Genomic DNA, 16,110 nt, shown 5'->3' with positions numbered 1-16,110 from the left:
TAGGAGCATCATGTCGTCTCCTATTATACCCTCATGTCTCTATCATTTGAAAATGTACTAAACAGTTAATTTGCCTTTCAGAAAAACATCTATTGAGTTTTTGTTTTGCATTTATTTGCAGCTTGTTTGCCAGCGTTGCATCGTTCTTTTTGGTTCTTTTGAACATGTTTTTGGTATTTTGTCTGCATTTCTGGGTCATTTTGACTTTGCTTTATCATCCATAAAGTGCATTATCATCTAACGCACGTCGGTTTACGTGCTGCTGCTGAGATTTCTGTGGATGTTTGCATGTTTATTCCGTATAGCTTATTTTGCACCTCTTGCTCGTACGTCTGCTTGTGAGCTAGCTGCATCTTCTCAGAACTGTGTGCTTTCTTTAATGTCGGCGCGGCATCGTGTTTATTTCTGGTCGTTTAGCTTCTTCCTGGAAACCCATGCAGTCATTTGGTGTCTCTCGGGGGCTTCTTTATGTCTCCTTGGGTTTGGTTAGAGACTGTTTTTCAAACATCTGTGGCTCTTCATCTTTGTTGAGCAGCAGAACCAGAACCAGATCCTAATCCTTGCATCCTTTGGAGGCAAACGGGTATTAAATTGCATTTTATGTTGGATTTAAAGATTATTAAAGGGTTTGGTTTAACCTGTTGAACAGCTCATCTGAAAATGCTGTCGAATCAAACCAAAATCGAATCAAAACGGAGATTTAGCCATTAACACACCTGTAGATTATTTACTTTTGAGCACCTTCCTCGTTTTTTTTCTGCCTCCCTCCCCTTGTCTGGCATTGTTATCTGCCCCCACTGATAGAGAAGCACATCCAGAGTTGCTAGGCAATGCAGAGACGGTAAAACCAGCTGAGACGTTGACGTCTGACTTGCCTTCCTCCTGCTGTGAGCTGGGCAGAGCTTTGGTAATGAGAGCAAGGGGATCTGCAAACCCGGTGTTATCAGAGGACACGTAACCGCTCATGACGTCCCTCAGCTTTATTTCTGAGCCTTTTGGTGAGACTGCAGATCAGCAGTAAAAATCAGAGCAAAAACAATAAGCATTTGTGTAAATAACTTAATTAATACAAATGTTCTTGCACCACTTGCAGGTTTTCATTTTGTGAGTGTATTTATATATATATATATATATATATATATATATATATATATATATATATTTATATATATATATATATATATATATATATATATATATATATATATATATATATATATATATATATATATATTCTAATAAAAAATGTGTGAATTTAGTTTCAGCTTCAGTGCTGGTTCTGTTCTGTTTGCCAAAGAAGATCTTTTTTTTTAATTTTATTGTGACTTTAGGGCTCAGCTGGAGCTCAGCAAACCGGGCCAGGTGATACCTGTGTGTCCAGGTGTGTCCAGGCAAAAACAGAAACAGGTTGTGGGTTAGAGGATGATCACCAAGAAAGGAAGGAGGCTCTGAGCCCTTCTCCTCCCTGCCGCCTCCTCCTCCATCCCTAATCGCAGGGCTAATTGACTCAGCCAGATTTGGCTTCAGGCTTATTAGTCATCTGTGTTATAACACAACAAGCAATGGCCAACAGATGCTGCAGGTGGAGCGCACCTTTCAGAGCCATGCTCTCCAAATCCAGTCATAACAGCAACAATAACATCACCAGGTCAATCGCGTGTGTGTGTGTGTGTGTGTGTGTGTGTGTGTGTGTGTGTGTGTGTGTGTGTGTGTGTGTGTGTGTGTGTGTGTGTGTGTCTTACCGCTGTGCGCGCTGAACCAGCGGGGCGCGATGTGCAGGGGCAAGGTGTCAGCCAGCGACCCCCGGGACCCCAAATACAGAACTCCGTCCGTGTGGTGCCCCCCGCCGCCAGTGTCCTGGTAGCCGGTTCCGTGGGGGGCCGCGGTGGTGCCCCCCGAGCCCCCTCCGCCCCGATCCGAGTCCGTCCCTCTGGGGGTGTAGAAGCCGAAGGGCATGGCGGAGCTGTGGTCGATGCCCATTCCAGCCACGGAGCTCACCGAGCGGCTCCGCAGGCCCATGGTGCCGCTCGGTCGGTAGTGACCAAAGTGGGCCGAGGGTGGCACCGCGCTGTCATCCGAAGAGACGCCGGGAAAAGCACCCCGGGGCCGCCCTGCCGTGCTCTGCTTCCCCCCCATCCAAAGCTGGAGGAGTGGGTGGGGGTTCTGGGTGGAAACAGGAGGGGGCTCGGCTCGATCCGCAAAGGGTCGAGAGAGCCCAAACAGGCTGTCGCCCCCCTCCCTCACTCCTGTCTGCCTCTCGGCCTGACCGTCTGTCTGTCCGTGAGTCTCCGCGGGATCGTCAGCTCTCTGCAGACGCAACAGCGCGTTTCCCCGCCGAGCGGAACATGAGCCAGCCGCGCGTCCGGATTCACCTCACACACACACACACACACACACACACACACACACACACACACACACACACACACACACACACACACACACACACACACAAATCGATCAGGACGCGACCGAACCGGAGCTGAGCTGGATCCCGGTTCGATTAGCCAGGTGCTCTCTCTCTCTCTCTCTCCTCCGCGCCGTCCCGGTGCCTTTACGGCTGGATCATTGCAGCACCGCCCGGTCCGGATCGCAGCAGCGCCGCAGCGTTCGCTCCGCCGCTTCGCCTCATCTGGCCTCAGACATCGTGACAACTGTTGCTGTCTGTCTGGCCGCCGGAGAGAAGAGACGGTCTATGGGGGCTGGGTGACGTCGTCTCAGTCAGCGCGCTCCCGTCCGGTGGGCTCCGTTCCTGGCAGCAATCGGTGTTCCTCCCCCGGACATCGGAGTCACAAGAAGCCGCTCCCCTGCGCTCCCAGATCGGCGCTGCGCTCCTCCGCTCCGCCGCGCCGCCGCTTCCAGACAATAGACGCGCTCAGTGCGCAAACTCCGCTCATAAAAACAGACTGGAGACGGTGCCGCGACAACACTGTTTCCATTCCTCAGCATCGGATTGGCCCGGATCCTCTACCGCGGTGGGGGTGTGATCTGCTGGATTAAATTATGGGGGCCTTTCAGGATAATTCATGGCAGGCGTGAGCTTTAACGCACAGGTGAGGATTTATTTCTGTTTGTTGGTTTAAAACACAAACATGTCCGTTGAAAGCGCTAGATGGTAATCACAAATGTAAAAACCGGGTTGATTTGACACAAACGCGTCTTATAAACGTAAAACACGCTTTACAGCTAAACGACAACAAACTAATTAAGTAAACTGTTATTTAAACGTCCAATGATGCATCCAATCTGGGGGTCCGTGACCCCCGAGGGGGAGGTGATGTTGTGACATACAAACTGTATTCATGCACAAAAAGGTTATCTCGGGGTCACTGCTGCAGGATTTTTATCAAACTTAAAAACCTGCATTTTAATCTTTGTATTTAAATGTGCTTCATAAATAAACTTGACACTGGCACTGTGATTATTCATTTACAACATCTACATGCAAACTATTTTGGGTGAATTTGCCAGCCTGTGATTAGAAACGATTAAAACCCTTCAGTATGTTTATGTTTATGTTTTTTTTTCACTGTCACAGAAATAATGTCTCAGATATTTTGTCTCCGTCTCGCTACCAAAAAAGGGAAGCTGTGGTTGGACGCTAACCGTCAAACAGGAGGTGTATTAATCTGTCCTGATATGAGGACAGCAGGTCTATAAAAGGTCCCTAGCTCAGGCATAATCACTCACACACTCACACACACACACACACACACACACACACACACACACACACACACACACACACACACACACACACACACACAGAGTCAGTTTAATATAAATTGAGGAGCACAGAGAGCAGCAAAAGACACAAAATCACCGTCAGTGAAGAAAAACTTGCTAATAGTTTCCTTTCTGTGTCTGATTTAAATCTATTCAACACGCTAAACATGCTACTGGGCGCAACAACGCTCCATAAAAAGAAGAAGAAGTTTCTTTATATAGCATTTACATGGTCCAAAAAGTAGATAAAACAAGACAAACAAAAATGTGTCAAAAGTAATCTCAAGGTGCTTTATCAACCTTCCTGAACTTTTCAGTCCACTGAGATCTATTTATTATTGCTATTCAAAGTTTCCTAAAAAAACCAGCAGATTGCATCGAGTCGCTGACTTGTTGCATCAGTGTCTTTGCAGCAATCCTCATACCAAGCAAGCATTTAATGACAGTGGAGAGTAAAACTCCTCTTTAACAGGAAGAATCCTCCAGCAGATGGCAATAAGGAAATAAAAAGGTCAAATTTACCGTGTTTTAGAACTGAGATCATATCTGAGGTCTTCATTTATTTAAAAGGCTGGTGGACACTACATGTTAGAGGAGCTTCAGGCTAAGAAGGCCTACGGGGCGTGCTTGGTGTGAAGCAGCAGCAGGTACCGGAGGGCCAAGCGGTGAGCAGCAGTAGCAGTTGCCTCTGCTTTGATGAGGATATGGATGAAGCCTTGAGCTGCTCCAAATTGGTTCTGGGAAACCGTTCAGTGTCTCGAGGAGAAGGCGGCGACTCACTCAATCTCCGCTTCCGGTGGGAAACAAGATGGCGCCTGTGCTTGGCTTCGCCGCGGTCACCGGCCACTTTTTCAAACTTTTCTCCACTAACCTCCCCTTCTCCACCTTGCTCCTGTCTGCGATCCTCTTCAGTAGTGTCCCTGCTACCATCTCCTATGATCGCCAGACTCTTTTGTCATTCTGTTCGTTCACGATCGCCCAAGATGCACCGAGGACGTACCATCCTGTTTGTTTTCCTGAGCGGCGCGCTGGCCCGGAGCCAAACGACGGTCCCGATCTGCGCGCCTCCAGCGATGTTTATCCGGTCCCGGGAAAGCGTCAGAGGTAAAGAGGTAAACGAGCAGGAATCCAGGTGAGGATAAGACTTCTCTTAAAGTGTGGTTTACCTAGTAAACATCGGCGTGATCTTCTAGCTTCTCTTCCTTTGTTTGGCGACCTGAGCGCCACTTCCATATTCCCGCCAGGACACGTTGGGACACGGTTCATCCGTCCAAGTTTGTAAAGGTCGGTTTATCCTAATTCCTCAGTGGTTTCTCCTCCTGTTCCCTCCATAAGTGGTTTTTATAAACACCGTGGATCTAACCCTGCTAATTTACATCCACTAACTCCAGCTGTTTCTGTACTTTCTGATTCCTCCACCACACTCAGCATGGCTCTATTAAACACCCGCTCTGTTAACAATAAGACCTTCCTGCTCAATGATCTAATTCTCTCTAAAAACCTGAATTCTCTGTTTCTGACTGAAGTTTGCTGCTGTGGCCCCCAGACTCTGGAGCTCTCTCCCCCTGAGCCTGAGATCAGTGGACTCAGTGGTCTCCTTTAAAAAGTAGCTGAAGACTCACCTGTTCAAGCTGGCTTTTGTATGACCTTCTTCACCTCTCTCTCTCTTCAAAGTGAGCTTCCTTAGAGATAGAGAGGAGCTCGGACATCTGGGAAAGACTCGGAGTATCTGTTGCTTCTCCAGCTGAGGTGGTTCAGGCATGGTCAGGATGTCCCCAGGTCAACCCAGGACACTGGAGGTGTTATGTGTCCAGGCTAGCCAGGGAAGGCTCTGCCCCACAGGTAGAGATGGAGGAGGAGAGGATTGGTCCTCTGTTGGGGCTGAAAGACGGAATTATAATAATAATAGAGAAACTAAGTTTTCACATTCTCCTTATTTATTTATACTTGATACTTGGGCGACGTTGGCACAGGAGTTAAGCGCTCGCCCCGTAATCAGAAGGTTGCAGGTTCGAGCCCCGCTCAGTCTGTCGCTGTCGTCGTGTCCTTGGGCAAGACACTTAACCCACGTTGCCTGCTGGTGGTGGGACCGGGGGCGCCAGTGCTCACCAGCCTCGCCTCTGTCGCCCTAGGGCAGCTGTGGCTACATCGTAGCTCATCCCCACCAGTGTGTGAATGTGTGTGTGAATGGGTGAATGACTGTGTTGTAAAGTGCCTTGGGGGGTTCCAGAAGGCGCTATATCATTTACTTTTTAGTTTATTTTTTACTTATTTTTCTAGTTAATGACTCATTTAAAACAACCATTAAGAGCTGTTTAAACCATGATTATAGAAGCATAAGGTCCACCATGGAGAATGTGAATAATATCAATATTTATAAAACTATAGAATATGTTAGTTGTTTTATTGTAACTCAGAATCTCAGATTGCGGTAATCTCATTCTTAATGCTCAGTTAACGACTGTGAGCTGCAACTGCATCCAACAACCCAGTGAGGCAGAAACGCGCGTTTTATTTAGTCCATCTAATAAAATCATCCATGTGTGTGACACTGCTGACACCGTGTGGTGGAACTGGGTACTGCGCCTTTCAGGCTGTTTCTGTCCGGTTTAAAAAAAATTGATGTTTTCGTGTGACTTTGTCATTCTGCTGTCCCTGTTTGTTTCCAGGGAGGTGTTGTTGAATTAAAGTCACATATAGCAGCATTTATTTAAATATATATATATGCATGTGACAGTGTGAGCATCCTGTCACAGTTGGCTACTTGGCTGACTGGTAAGTGTGCATGACTCTCACTCGAGATTCTGGGGATCTAATCACTCCCGGGCCATATATATATATATATATATATATATATATATATATATATATATATATATATATATATATATATATATATATACCGTATATATACATATATGTATGTATACATACACACATACACATATATGTATATATATATGTGTATATGTGACAGTGTGAGTGTCCTGTTACAGTGTCCCGATTGATCATGCGCCCTGGCAACTTGGCCAAGGGGATGTCCCTTTGGCTGACTGGTTAGAGCGTATGACCCTCACCCGGGAGTCTGGGGATCGAATCCCGCCCGGGCCCTCGTTTATCCACCTTGCCACATATATATATATATATATATATATATATATATATATATATATATATATATATATATATATATATATATATATATATATATATATATATATATATATATATATATATATATATATATATATATATATACACACATATATATATGTATATATATATATACATATATATATATATATATATACATACATACATATATATACATATATATATATACATACATATATATATATACATATATATATGAATGATAAATGACCCGCACTTGTATAGCGCCTCTCAGAGTAAGGACTCCAAAGTGCTTTACACTACAGTGTATCATTCATCCATTCACACACACATTCACACACTGGTGATGATGAGCTACGATGTAGCCACAGCTGCCCTGGGGCGCACTGACAGAGGCGAGGCTGCCGAGTACAGGCGCCACCGGTCCTGGTGGGTTATATACATATAAATATATTATATATATATAAATATATATTTATTTGTATATAAATATATATATATATATATAAATATTTATGTATATATATACATAAATATTTATATATATATAAATATTTATATATAATATAAATATATATATAATATAAATATTTATATATATATGTTTTGAGGTTTTGCTGTTTAAAACTTTTAAACTATAAAACACTTTTTCTCCTAGAAATGTTTTGAGTTAAATTACTGCTTCATAATTTATAATAATAATAATAATAATAAGACCTGAAAATAAAAACAATAAAATGTATTCTGTTCGAAATCTTTAAATAGGCTTTTATGTTTTAACTGAATATTACAGAAGACTGAATGGATTGTTGCCCTTATAGCTTAATAAATTTAAATAAAATAAGACAAACTGAAGCTCCAGGCAGATTAAAACCCTCCGTGATAGCTGAGGAACCTCCAAGAACTTTGAAATGAGGTAAAGATTTAATATGTTCTCAACATATTCACACACCAAGAAACAAACGTTTTCCTTTCAAACCACTTAAATTAGATTTCTTTACAGAAATCCGGTCAAAATGAGATTTAAAATCCAGCAGCATCAGACGCATTTCTAAAGTTTATAATATAATCATTTAATCATCGCTGTGTTTTATTATCAGGTCCGGTTTCTCGAGTGTCCTGGTATCAAGACAAAATAAACAAACAAAGTCAAGGAAACTAAGTTTGATCACCTACATTCCTGACACACAGCTTCAGCGATTCCTTCTAGAGTTTAAATCTGATCATAATTTCGTAATTCCTTAAACTAAAATAACACCTAAGGGTCTCCTTGCAGCAGGATCTTCCCAGGATTCATCAGGTTCTTTGGGTCGAGGGTTTCTTTGAGACCCTGCATGACCTGGATGGCCAGAGGTCCGACCTCCTCCTGCAGCAGAACCCTCTTTCCCAAACCCACTCCATGCTCACCGGTGCAGGTTCCACCCATGGCCAGCGCTCGCCTGTGGAGGACACAGAAAAATCCGACAAAGATATTCTGAAGTTCAGATTTCATAGAAGGAAAAGTCAGAAATCCTGGTTTACGACAAGAACACACAAGTGTGCAGACTAGAGTTTGGGCTCAGGAGCTCGTTACCTGGCCAACCTCTCGGCGAACAGGTGGACTCTGTGCTGCTCATCCGGGTCGTTGGGATCCACGACCATCAGACAGTGGAAGTTACCGTCGCCCACGTGACCCGCGATCGGCCCTGAAGCAGAACACAAACACGCTTAGACGTTTGATCTTTAATCTTTTCCTGCAGCAGGAAACATTAAAAGCAACAAACAAAAATAAAACCAACAGTTGATTTAGGATTAAACCTCCGTAGATTAATATTCCCATAATGTCCCCCAACCCTAACCCCCCCACACTCACCAGTTAGCCGGCTCTCAAGCAGGTCTTCCTTCGTCTCCACGATGATCTGAGGCAGCCGAGACAGAGGAACACACACATCTGTGGAGTAAGCCTACACACACACACACACACACACACACATTCACACACACACACACATACATACATACACACACGCACACAAACACACACACGCACACGCACACACACACACACACATACATACACACACGCACACACATACACAAACACACACACACACACGCACACACATACATACATACACACACGCACAAAAACACACACACACACACACATACATACACACACGCACACAAACACACACATACATACATACACACACACACACATACATACATACACACACGCACAAAAACACACACACACACACACACATACATACACACACGCACAAAAACACACACACACACACACGCACACACACACACACGCACACACACACATTCATACATACACACACGCACAAAAACACACACACACACACACATACATACACACACGCACACAAACACACATGCACACACACACGCACACACACACAAACACACAAATGCGCACGCACACACACACACACCCACACACACACCTCTAGTAAACTGCTTTCAGGGTTTATTTCAATTAAACCATTTTTTCATTTTCATTCGTTTCCAGAGTTATTAAACAACATCAAACAATAAAATAAAAATGAAGGCAGACTCTCCAAATCCAGTCATAACAGCAACAGTAACATCACCAGGCAGTACTGTTGTTTAGTGCTCAGTTCCTCAATCTGCTGTGTGTGTGTCTGCGTGCGTGTGTTCGTGTGTGTGGGCATGTGTGTGTGAGCGTGTGTGTGAGCATATGTGTGTGTGTGTGTTGGTGTGTGCGCGTGTGTGTGGGCATGTGTGTGTGTGTTCGCGTGTGTGTGTTCGTGTGTGCGCGTGTGCTCGTGTGTGTGTGTGTGCGCACGTGTGTGTGTGTGTGTGTGTTCGTGTGTGTGTGTTCGTGTGTGTGTGTGCGCGTGTGTGTGTGTGTGCGTGTGTGTGTTCGCGTGTGTGTGTGCGCGTGTGTGTGTGCGCGCGTGTGTGTGTGCGTGTGAGCGGGCGGGCTCCCGGACCCGTTTACCTTGCTGCCAGCTCGGAGCGCCTGCGCGGCGTACCAGGCATCGTGTCGGGCTTTCCACAGCCGGCTTCGTGTTTCTGCGTCTCGAGCCCACTGAAAATCGGAACCGTGGTTACTCTGGGCGATCTCCTCTGCAGAAGCACACACATTATAAACGGATTAATAAATTCATCACAATGTTTTAATATTTCTCTAATCAGTTTAACCAAACATCCCAGCTGTTTCACTCTACCCTCGATGTTTCTACTTATTCTGCAGCGCCGAAGGAAACCCATCTAACTGAATCTGTGGTCATCCTGTGATAACTTTACACACACACACACACACACACACACACACACACACACACACACACACACACACACACACACACACACACACACACACACACACACACACACACACACACACACACACACAACACACACACACACACACACACACACACACACACACACACACACACACACACACACACACACACACACCAGCTGTGGCGACTTGTTCTTCCAGGCTCCGCTCAGATCCGTGGAATTCCAGGAAAAGCGTCGGGAGCACGGGATAGGTCAGGGAGCTGAACCGGTTGCACGCATCTATCATTACATCATCCAGAAACTCTGAAGTCAAACGAGACAAAGACACAGACGATCCAGCATCACACATCTACACAGGTCATTACTTTAATGATTTTTCAGCTTTTTTAAATCCATATTGATCTTTTTCTTCACGATAATTTCCTCTCACCAGGATTCTGTTATCTCCAGCTGCAGGAAGCTGATCAATAAGATTTACCCCAAAATTCTACTATCTCCGCTCCGGCACGAACTCCGCAGCAAAAACGGTCCCGTTGTAGTCAATCAGAGCTGTTCCACTACTGCGGCCGCCCGCCGTTCCACCGTCCGGCAAAAAATAGGATCGATCCTATTTTTGCCGGACGGTGGAACACCTCCGCAGTCAATGGACAGAAACCACAACGGCCCAACAGGAAAGGGAGCAAGCCCAGCTTCCGTTTTTCACAATAAATCGATAAACAAAAGGCGTTTTTTGTTTCATATGCACAGGTTTAACAACTTATAACAACTATCAATGGCGGTTGAACTTTAAATGCACAAAAATAAGCCATAAATACAGTTTCCACTATCAAAGTAGTCACACTTTGTTGATCCAAACACTGCTGATCTCTCAACACAAATGATGGGCAGATTAAACAGCTCATTTCCGATGCTTCTCCCACACAACGGGTGTTTGGATCCAACTTCCGCATTTATTGCTCGGACTGTATCGCTAGATCTCGAAAATCCCGCGCATGCCTGTTTGCGCACCTCAGGTCTCCGCACCGGAGCGGAGCCGTTGTAGAGCGGGTACCAGTAAAAATTGAGTTCGGAAGCGAGCGGCTGTGGAAAGCGGGGGCGGAGCGGAGCGGAGGTAGTGGAATTTTGGGGTTAGTCTCTAATGCTGGTCTGCTTTCTGCCTCTTTTATCTTCTGTAGTAGCCTTGAATATTTAGTCAAGCACAGCGATGGGTACCTAATTCGGTACTTTTTAAGGTAGCGACCGAATTCCATAGTACCGACCGAGCACCGATTCACGTCATTTGAAACGGTGCCTCGTTTCGGTACCCGTCCTTCATAACGAGAACTTGCCTAGACAGCTGCGCATGCGCAAGAGCGTAATGTCGTCTGTCGCTGCGAGCCAGTTGTAAACAGAGCAGCATGGTAGAAAGAACGCACGCTAAAGCTTGGGTCCACTTCACTAAATGTGATGGGTAACTGGGTGATGATGAAACCAGCGACAACGATCTAAGTGAGACATCCTCATCTTAATCTGCTCCAGTAGGTAAATAAAATGTTTAAGATAACGGTTGCTTGATTTGTTAGCTTCCGTTCCGCTAATGGTGCGTTCGCTTTCTCCTCGGAACTCAGAATCTCCGACTAGAAGAACATGAACGCGCTCTAAAGTTTGGCTTCACTTTACTAAATGTGACGGGTGATTGGGTGAAGATGAAACCAGTGACAACGATCTAAGTGTGAGGCATCATCGTTTTAATCTGCTCCAGCAGCTAAATAGACTGTTTAAGATAACGTTAGCTTGATACGTTAGCTTCCATTGCCACCATTGTTATCAGCTAATGGTGCGTTCGCTTTCTCCTCGGAAATTCTAACTTCCCAGTAGGAAAAATCAAATGAAAAAGGACGGCAAAAGGAATGAAGATACACAGTAAATTTAGTTCACAGTAAAGATGTTTGCTTCACTTTAATTATCAGCTTATAAAACTACGAGGACGATGTTAAAATACAAACAGTTGTATGTTATTTATCGTGATATTTATCAAATATGGTTATATATTGAGAAAAATATATATTTAATTATAAAAGAGAATTAAAATAATAAACACTCAAAAGTATCGAAAATTGGTACCGTTAAGTACCGGTATCGATTCCTAGGTACCGGGAATTAGTACCGAATCGATTCAAATGTCAAAGATACCCATCCCTAGTCATGCACGATTTAAAATTCAAAAAGCTAATTTCTCATGATGTTCAAATGGTTTTATAGAAAAACATCATGATTTTCACAAGAATTCTTAAAATCACAGATTATTTTCAGCTTTTCTCGTTCTTCCTCACCGATGCGAGCGATGGGGACCCCAGCCTGGAGAATCTGGACGGTGCTGTCCACCGCAGCCTGGATGGAGGGAAACGAGCAGACCGCCGACACCATGGCCTCTGGGATGCCGTACAGGCGTAACGTAGTTTTGGTAATGATCCCCAAGGTGCCTTCTGAACCCACAAACAGGTTCGTTAAGTTGTAGCCCGCCGAGGTTTTCCTGAAGACCGACGAAATCAAAGAAACGAGGTTGTTCGTCTCAACAAACAACATCTAAACATGGAAATGTGACAGCTGATCCACACCTGGGACGTCGACCTTTTCCAGCTGTGTGTATAATCCTCCCATCTGACAAAACCACCTCCAGGTTCAGAGTGTTTTCCCTCATGGTCCCGTAACGCACTGCATTGGTGCCAGATGCACTGGTGGCAGCCATTCCACACAAGGAAGCATCTGCTCCAGGATCTGAGATAAACAAACGGTTCCATAAATCTGCATCTCACTAGAGCTGGAGCACCGTAAAACTGGGACTGACCCACGGGGAACCAGAGTCCGGTGTCACGCAGGTAAGCATTCAGGGCTTTCCGGGTCACACCAGGCTCCACCGTCACATCGAAGTCCTCTGGGTGAAGGTCCAGGACCTGGTCCATGTTCCTTAGGCTGAAGCACACGCCCCCCTGGGGAATGAGGTTAGTTTACAGTAAAACGACACAATCGTGCATTTCAGAAATTGGAATTAAAACATAACTGCACTAATTGCTGTTCAGTAGAAGAGTCCATTTCTGCAGACCTTCACAGCGCCGACGCCTCCCTCCAAGCCCGTCCCAGTGCCAAAGGGAATGATGGGAAGGTTGTGATCATGGCAGACCTTGGCCAGTGCGCTGACCTCCTCCACACAGCGTGGAAACACCACCACATCTGGGGGTCGACATCTGGACAGCGGCGTTCAAAGGTTCATCAGCTGTCAGCACGTTCACACCAGCTTGTTTTAGTCACCGGGGAACGACTTACTTGTGTACGGACTCGTCTTTACCGTGCTGCTCTCTGACCGCCTCTCCCAGCGAGACGCCGTCCGGACCACATATGGACCTGAACGCAGACAGAACCCGGTCCACAGCAGCCCTCTGTGCAGACAGATCATGTGTCAAATCCACCTTTGTGCTGTTATTGTAGGTCTTTAAAAGTACAAACACGTCAGATGCCATAATGCAACAATGCTAGAAATCCACTTTCACATGAATAAAGTACCCAAAGCAGATATTTAAACAAACAAAACTAGAACAATTTGTGAAAGACTTATTAATAAAACGTATTAAGTACATAAAAATGTTACTGGAGCTTTTGTAGATTTTAAGCTCGGTTCATCTAATTGTTCTATAGAAATAAATCTGATTCCATACTTTCGTTCTTTTTTAAACACAGAAACAGTTTTGTTTACCTGTTTTGTAGCTACAGTTTCGTCGACGGCTGCCGGCTTCTTCAGGCTGACGCTGATGGTGGCGCGTCACTTCCTTCTCCGTTTATCTGCGGGCAGCAGAGGACGTTGTCGCCCTCTACTGCCCGCTCTCCCCTCTCCGACGACGCAGTCCCATGCGTGGTCCAGCGTGTAAACTCCGTCGTCCCTGTTCATGGTCCCACATCCACGTCTCCTTATCTCGATTGCTTCCTTGATCCATCTTTTGTATTTTTGTTGTTCGGTGGTTATGATCCTCTGCTGCCCGCAGATAAACGGAGAAGGAAGTGACGCGCCACCATCAGCGTCAGCCTGAAGAAGCCGGCAGCCGTCGACGAAACTGTAGCTACAAAACAGGTAAACAAAACTGTTTCTGTGTTTAAAAAAGAACGAAAGTATGGAATTAGAAAGACACAGCAAGAACACACCTAAGATGAATAAATCTGATATTTGAACAAGTCCAGTTATCTTTGTTAGAATGAAGTAGAATATCCTGCTTTGGAAGAGTGAGCGCATCAACACAGATTTTAATAAACAAATGTGGCAAGGTGGAGAAAAAAATATAAGTGCAACATAACAAATAGTCTAATTAGAACTAGGACAAGTAAAATCAAAGTAGAAACTAGGGTTGTCACGGTAACCGGTGTAGCGGTAAACCCCGGTAAAAAAGTTGACAATAATAATAACCGTCTTGTTTTAAAAATATATATTATCTCGGTGGATTACCGTAGGCGCGGTGTAGGTGCGGTGACCCTTACCAGCCACCGTATCATCTGCTGAAGTTGCCGGCGGCACATGCGCACTTTGTTGTTTACAACCAAAACTTTCTTGAACCTAAAGCTGAAATAATGGCCAAAGGAGGAGACGGCAGCGCTCAGGACATTTATTATCCCTCAAAGAAGACAAAGTCGGAAGTACGGGCATTTTTTGGATATTTGAAGAATGCCGAGGGACAGCTGATAGAAGACGGCTATCCTGTTTGCAGCACGTGCAGAAAAAGTGTCTGTGAGAGGCAGCAACGCTTCAAATCTCATGACACATCTGCGTGACCATCACCCACAACTCTACAGTCAACGCAAGGCAAGCTAACGTTAGCGTTTTAGCTAAAATGCATGATCCGAGGATTTGGGTTGAGGGAGAATGCAACGAGTCGCTATATAAAGCAGCCGCAGCGCCGCTACCTGCATATAAACCGTGTCGCGGACACCGCCATGTTGAAATGACGCTATCTATGCATTACGGGGCTCCCAGGGGCAGATAAGAGTTGGTCTCTCTCCGAGAATAATTATGAATTTAACAATGATTACTGCCTGATGACATTTTCCCACATCTGAAAAGCTCACTGGAAGGACACAAACCGAGGACAATATTTTCCTGATATAGGGGTTATTACTCAAGTAAGGGTAAAAAAGTATCTGATTAGAAGGCTACTTGAGTACTGAGTATCATCTGATCTAATATTTTTAAAATGATGACATCAAACAGACATAAAATAAGAAGTTATGGGCAAATATTGGTATTTTAAAGACTAAAGAGCAAAATGTAAACAAATAAACAAAATATTTACAAAATAAATTTTAAGCAAAATTTAGAAACAAACTGAGGACAATATTTTCCTGATATACTGGGCTTACTTAGTTGTCTGAAAATGTAACACGTTTAAAAAAAAATACCGCGATAATACCGAAAACCGTGATCAATTTGGTCACAATAACGATAAATACATTAACGTGTACCGCACATGTTCTGCAACACTGCACGGGTTTATGTTCCTGATAAAACACAGGGTCCCTTTCTGCACTCCAACCTTTGGTTCGCTGCGTTTGGTCTCGTTCATTTGTACACAGCGTCCTGCACCAGCGCGTGAAACTCACCCGTTTACCTTTAGGTATTTTCAAGCTAACTCACCCTCGCGGTGTTTTCTGAATTAACGTTGCGACACTGGAGGAGGCAACGCCGAAGCCCCGGCACCAGCCTGCTTGGTCTCAGCCCGAGCAACATGGTTTTGACCATGAAAGTCAGTCACCGACAGTTCTTGGCGAGTAAAGTTCACGCGGTTAGGAGGCAAACACGCAAATGCTTCCGCTTTTATAATTTCAAAATAAATAAACAAATTAATCAATTAAGCCCCAGCTTTCGTGTAAACGGAATGGGGTGTGTTTAATCCCTTATGTAAGTAGTCTAACTGAATTGTAAACACTTCTGTTTGGGTTGTG

General features: G+C 44.7%; 2 protein-coding genes across 2 annotated transcripts in view; both read right to left on the bottom strand.

Annotated features, from left to right (window-relative positions):
- The window catches only part of znrf1 (zinc and ring finger 1), a 48,647-nt gene extending 46,275 nt beyond the window's left edge, over positions 1-2,372 (bottom strand). The window contains exon 1 of the mRNA XM_015965299.3: positions 1,743-2,372. Coding sequence (XP_015820785.1) covers positions 1,743-2,136 — 394 coding nt within the window. The 5' untranslated portion in view covers positions 2,137-2,372. The remainder of the gene's footprint in view (positions 1-1,742) is intronic.
- A 5,561-nt stretch (positions 2,373-7,933) lies between these two features.
- Positions 7,934-16,060, bottom strand: ldhd (lactate dehydrogenase D). The gene is made up of 11 exons (XM_054733435.2): positions 15,803-16,060; positions 13,453-13,565; positions 13,232-13,373; positions 12,977-13,118; positions 12,747-12,906; positions 12,462-12,661; positions 10,324-10,452; positions 9,839-9,966; positions 8,714-8,804; positions 8,435-8,546; positions 7,934-8,300 (listed from the first exon to the last, which is right to left on the bottom strand). Exons 1-11 carry the CDS (start codon positions 15,905-15,907, stop codon positions 8,120-8,122), a joined length of 1,503 nt encoding a protein of 500 aa, XP_054589410.1. The 5' UTR covers positions 15,908-16,060; the 3' UTR covers positions 7,934-8,119.
- Positions 16,061-16,110: the final 50 nt, after the last annotated feature.

Source organism: Nothobranchius furzeri, chromosome 4 (assembly GCF_043380555.1).
Source record: "Nothobranchius furzeri strain GRZ-AD chromosome 4, NfurGRZ-RIMD1, whole genome shotgun sequence".
NCBI classification, from domain to species: Eukaryota; Metazoa; Chordata; class Actinopteri; order Cyprinodontiformes; family Nothobranchiidae; genus Nothobranchius; species Nothobranchius furzeri.
The sequence above is the reverse complement of the archived record's forward strand: the minus strand, read 5'-3'. Positions and strand labels throughout refer to the sequence as shown.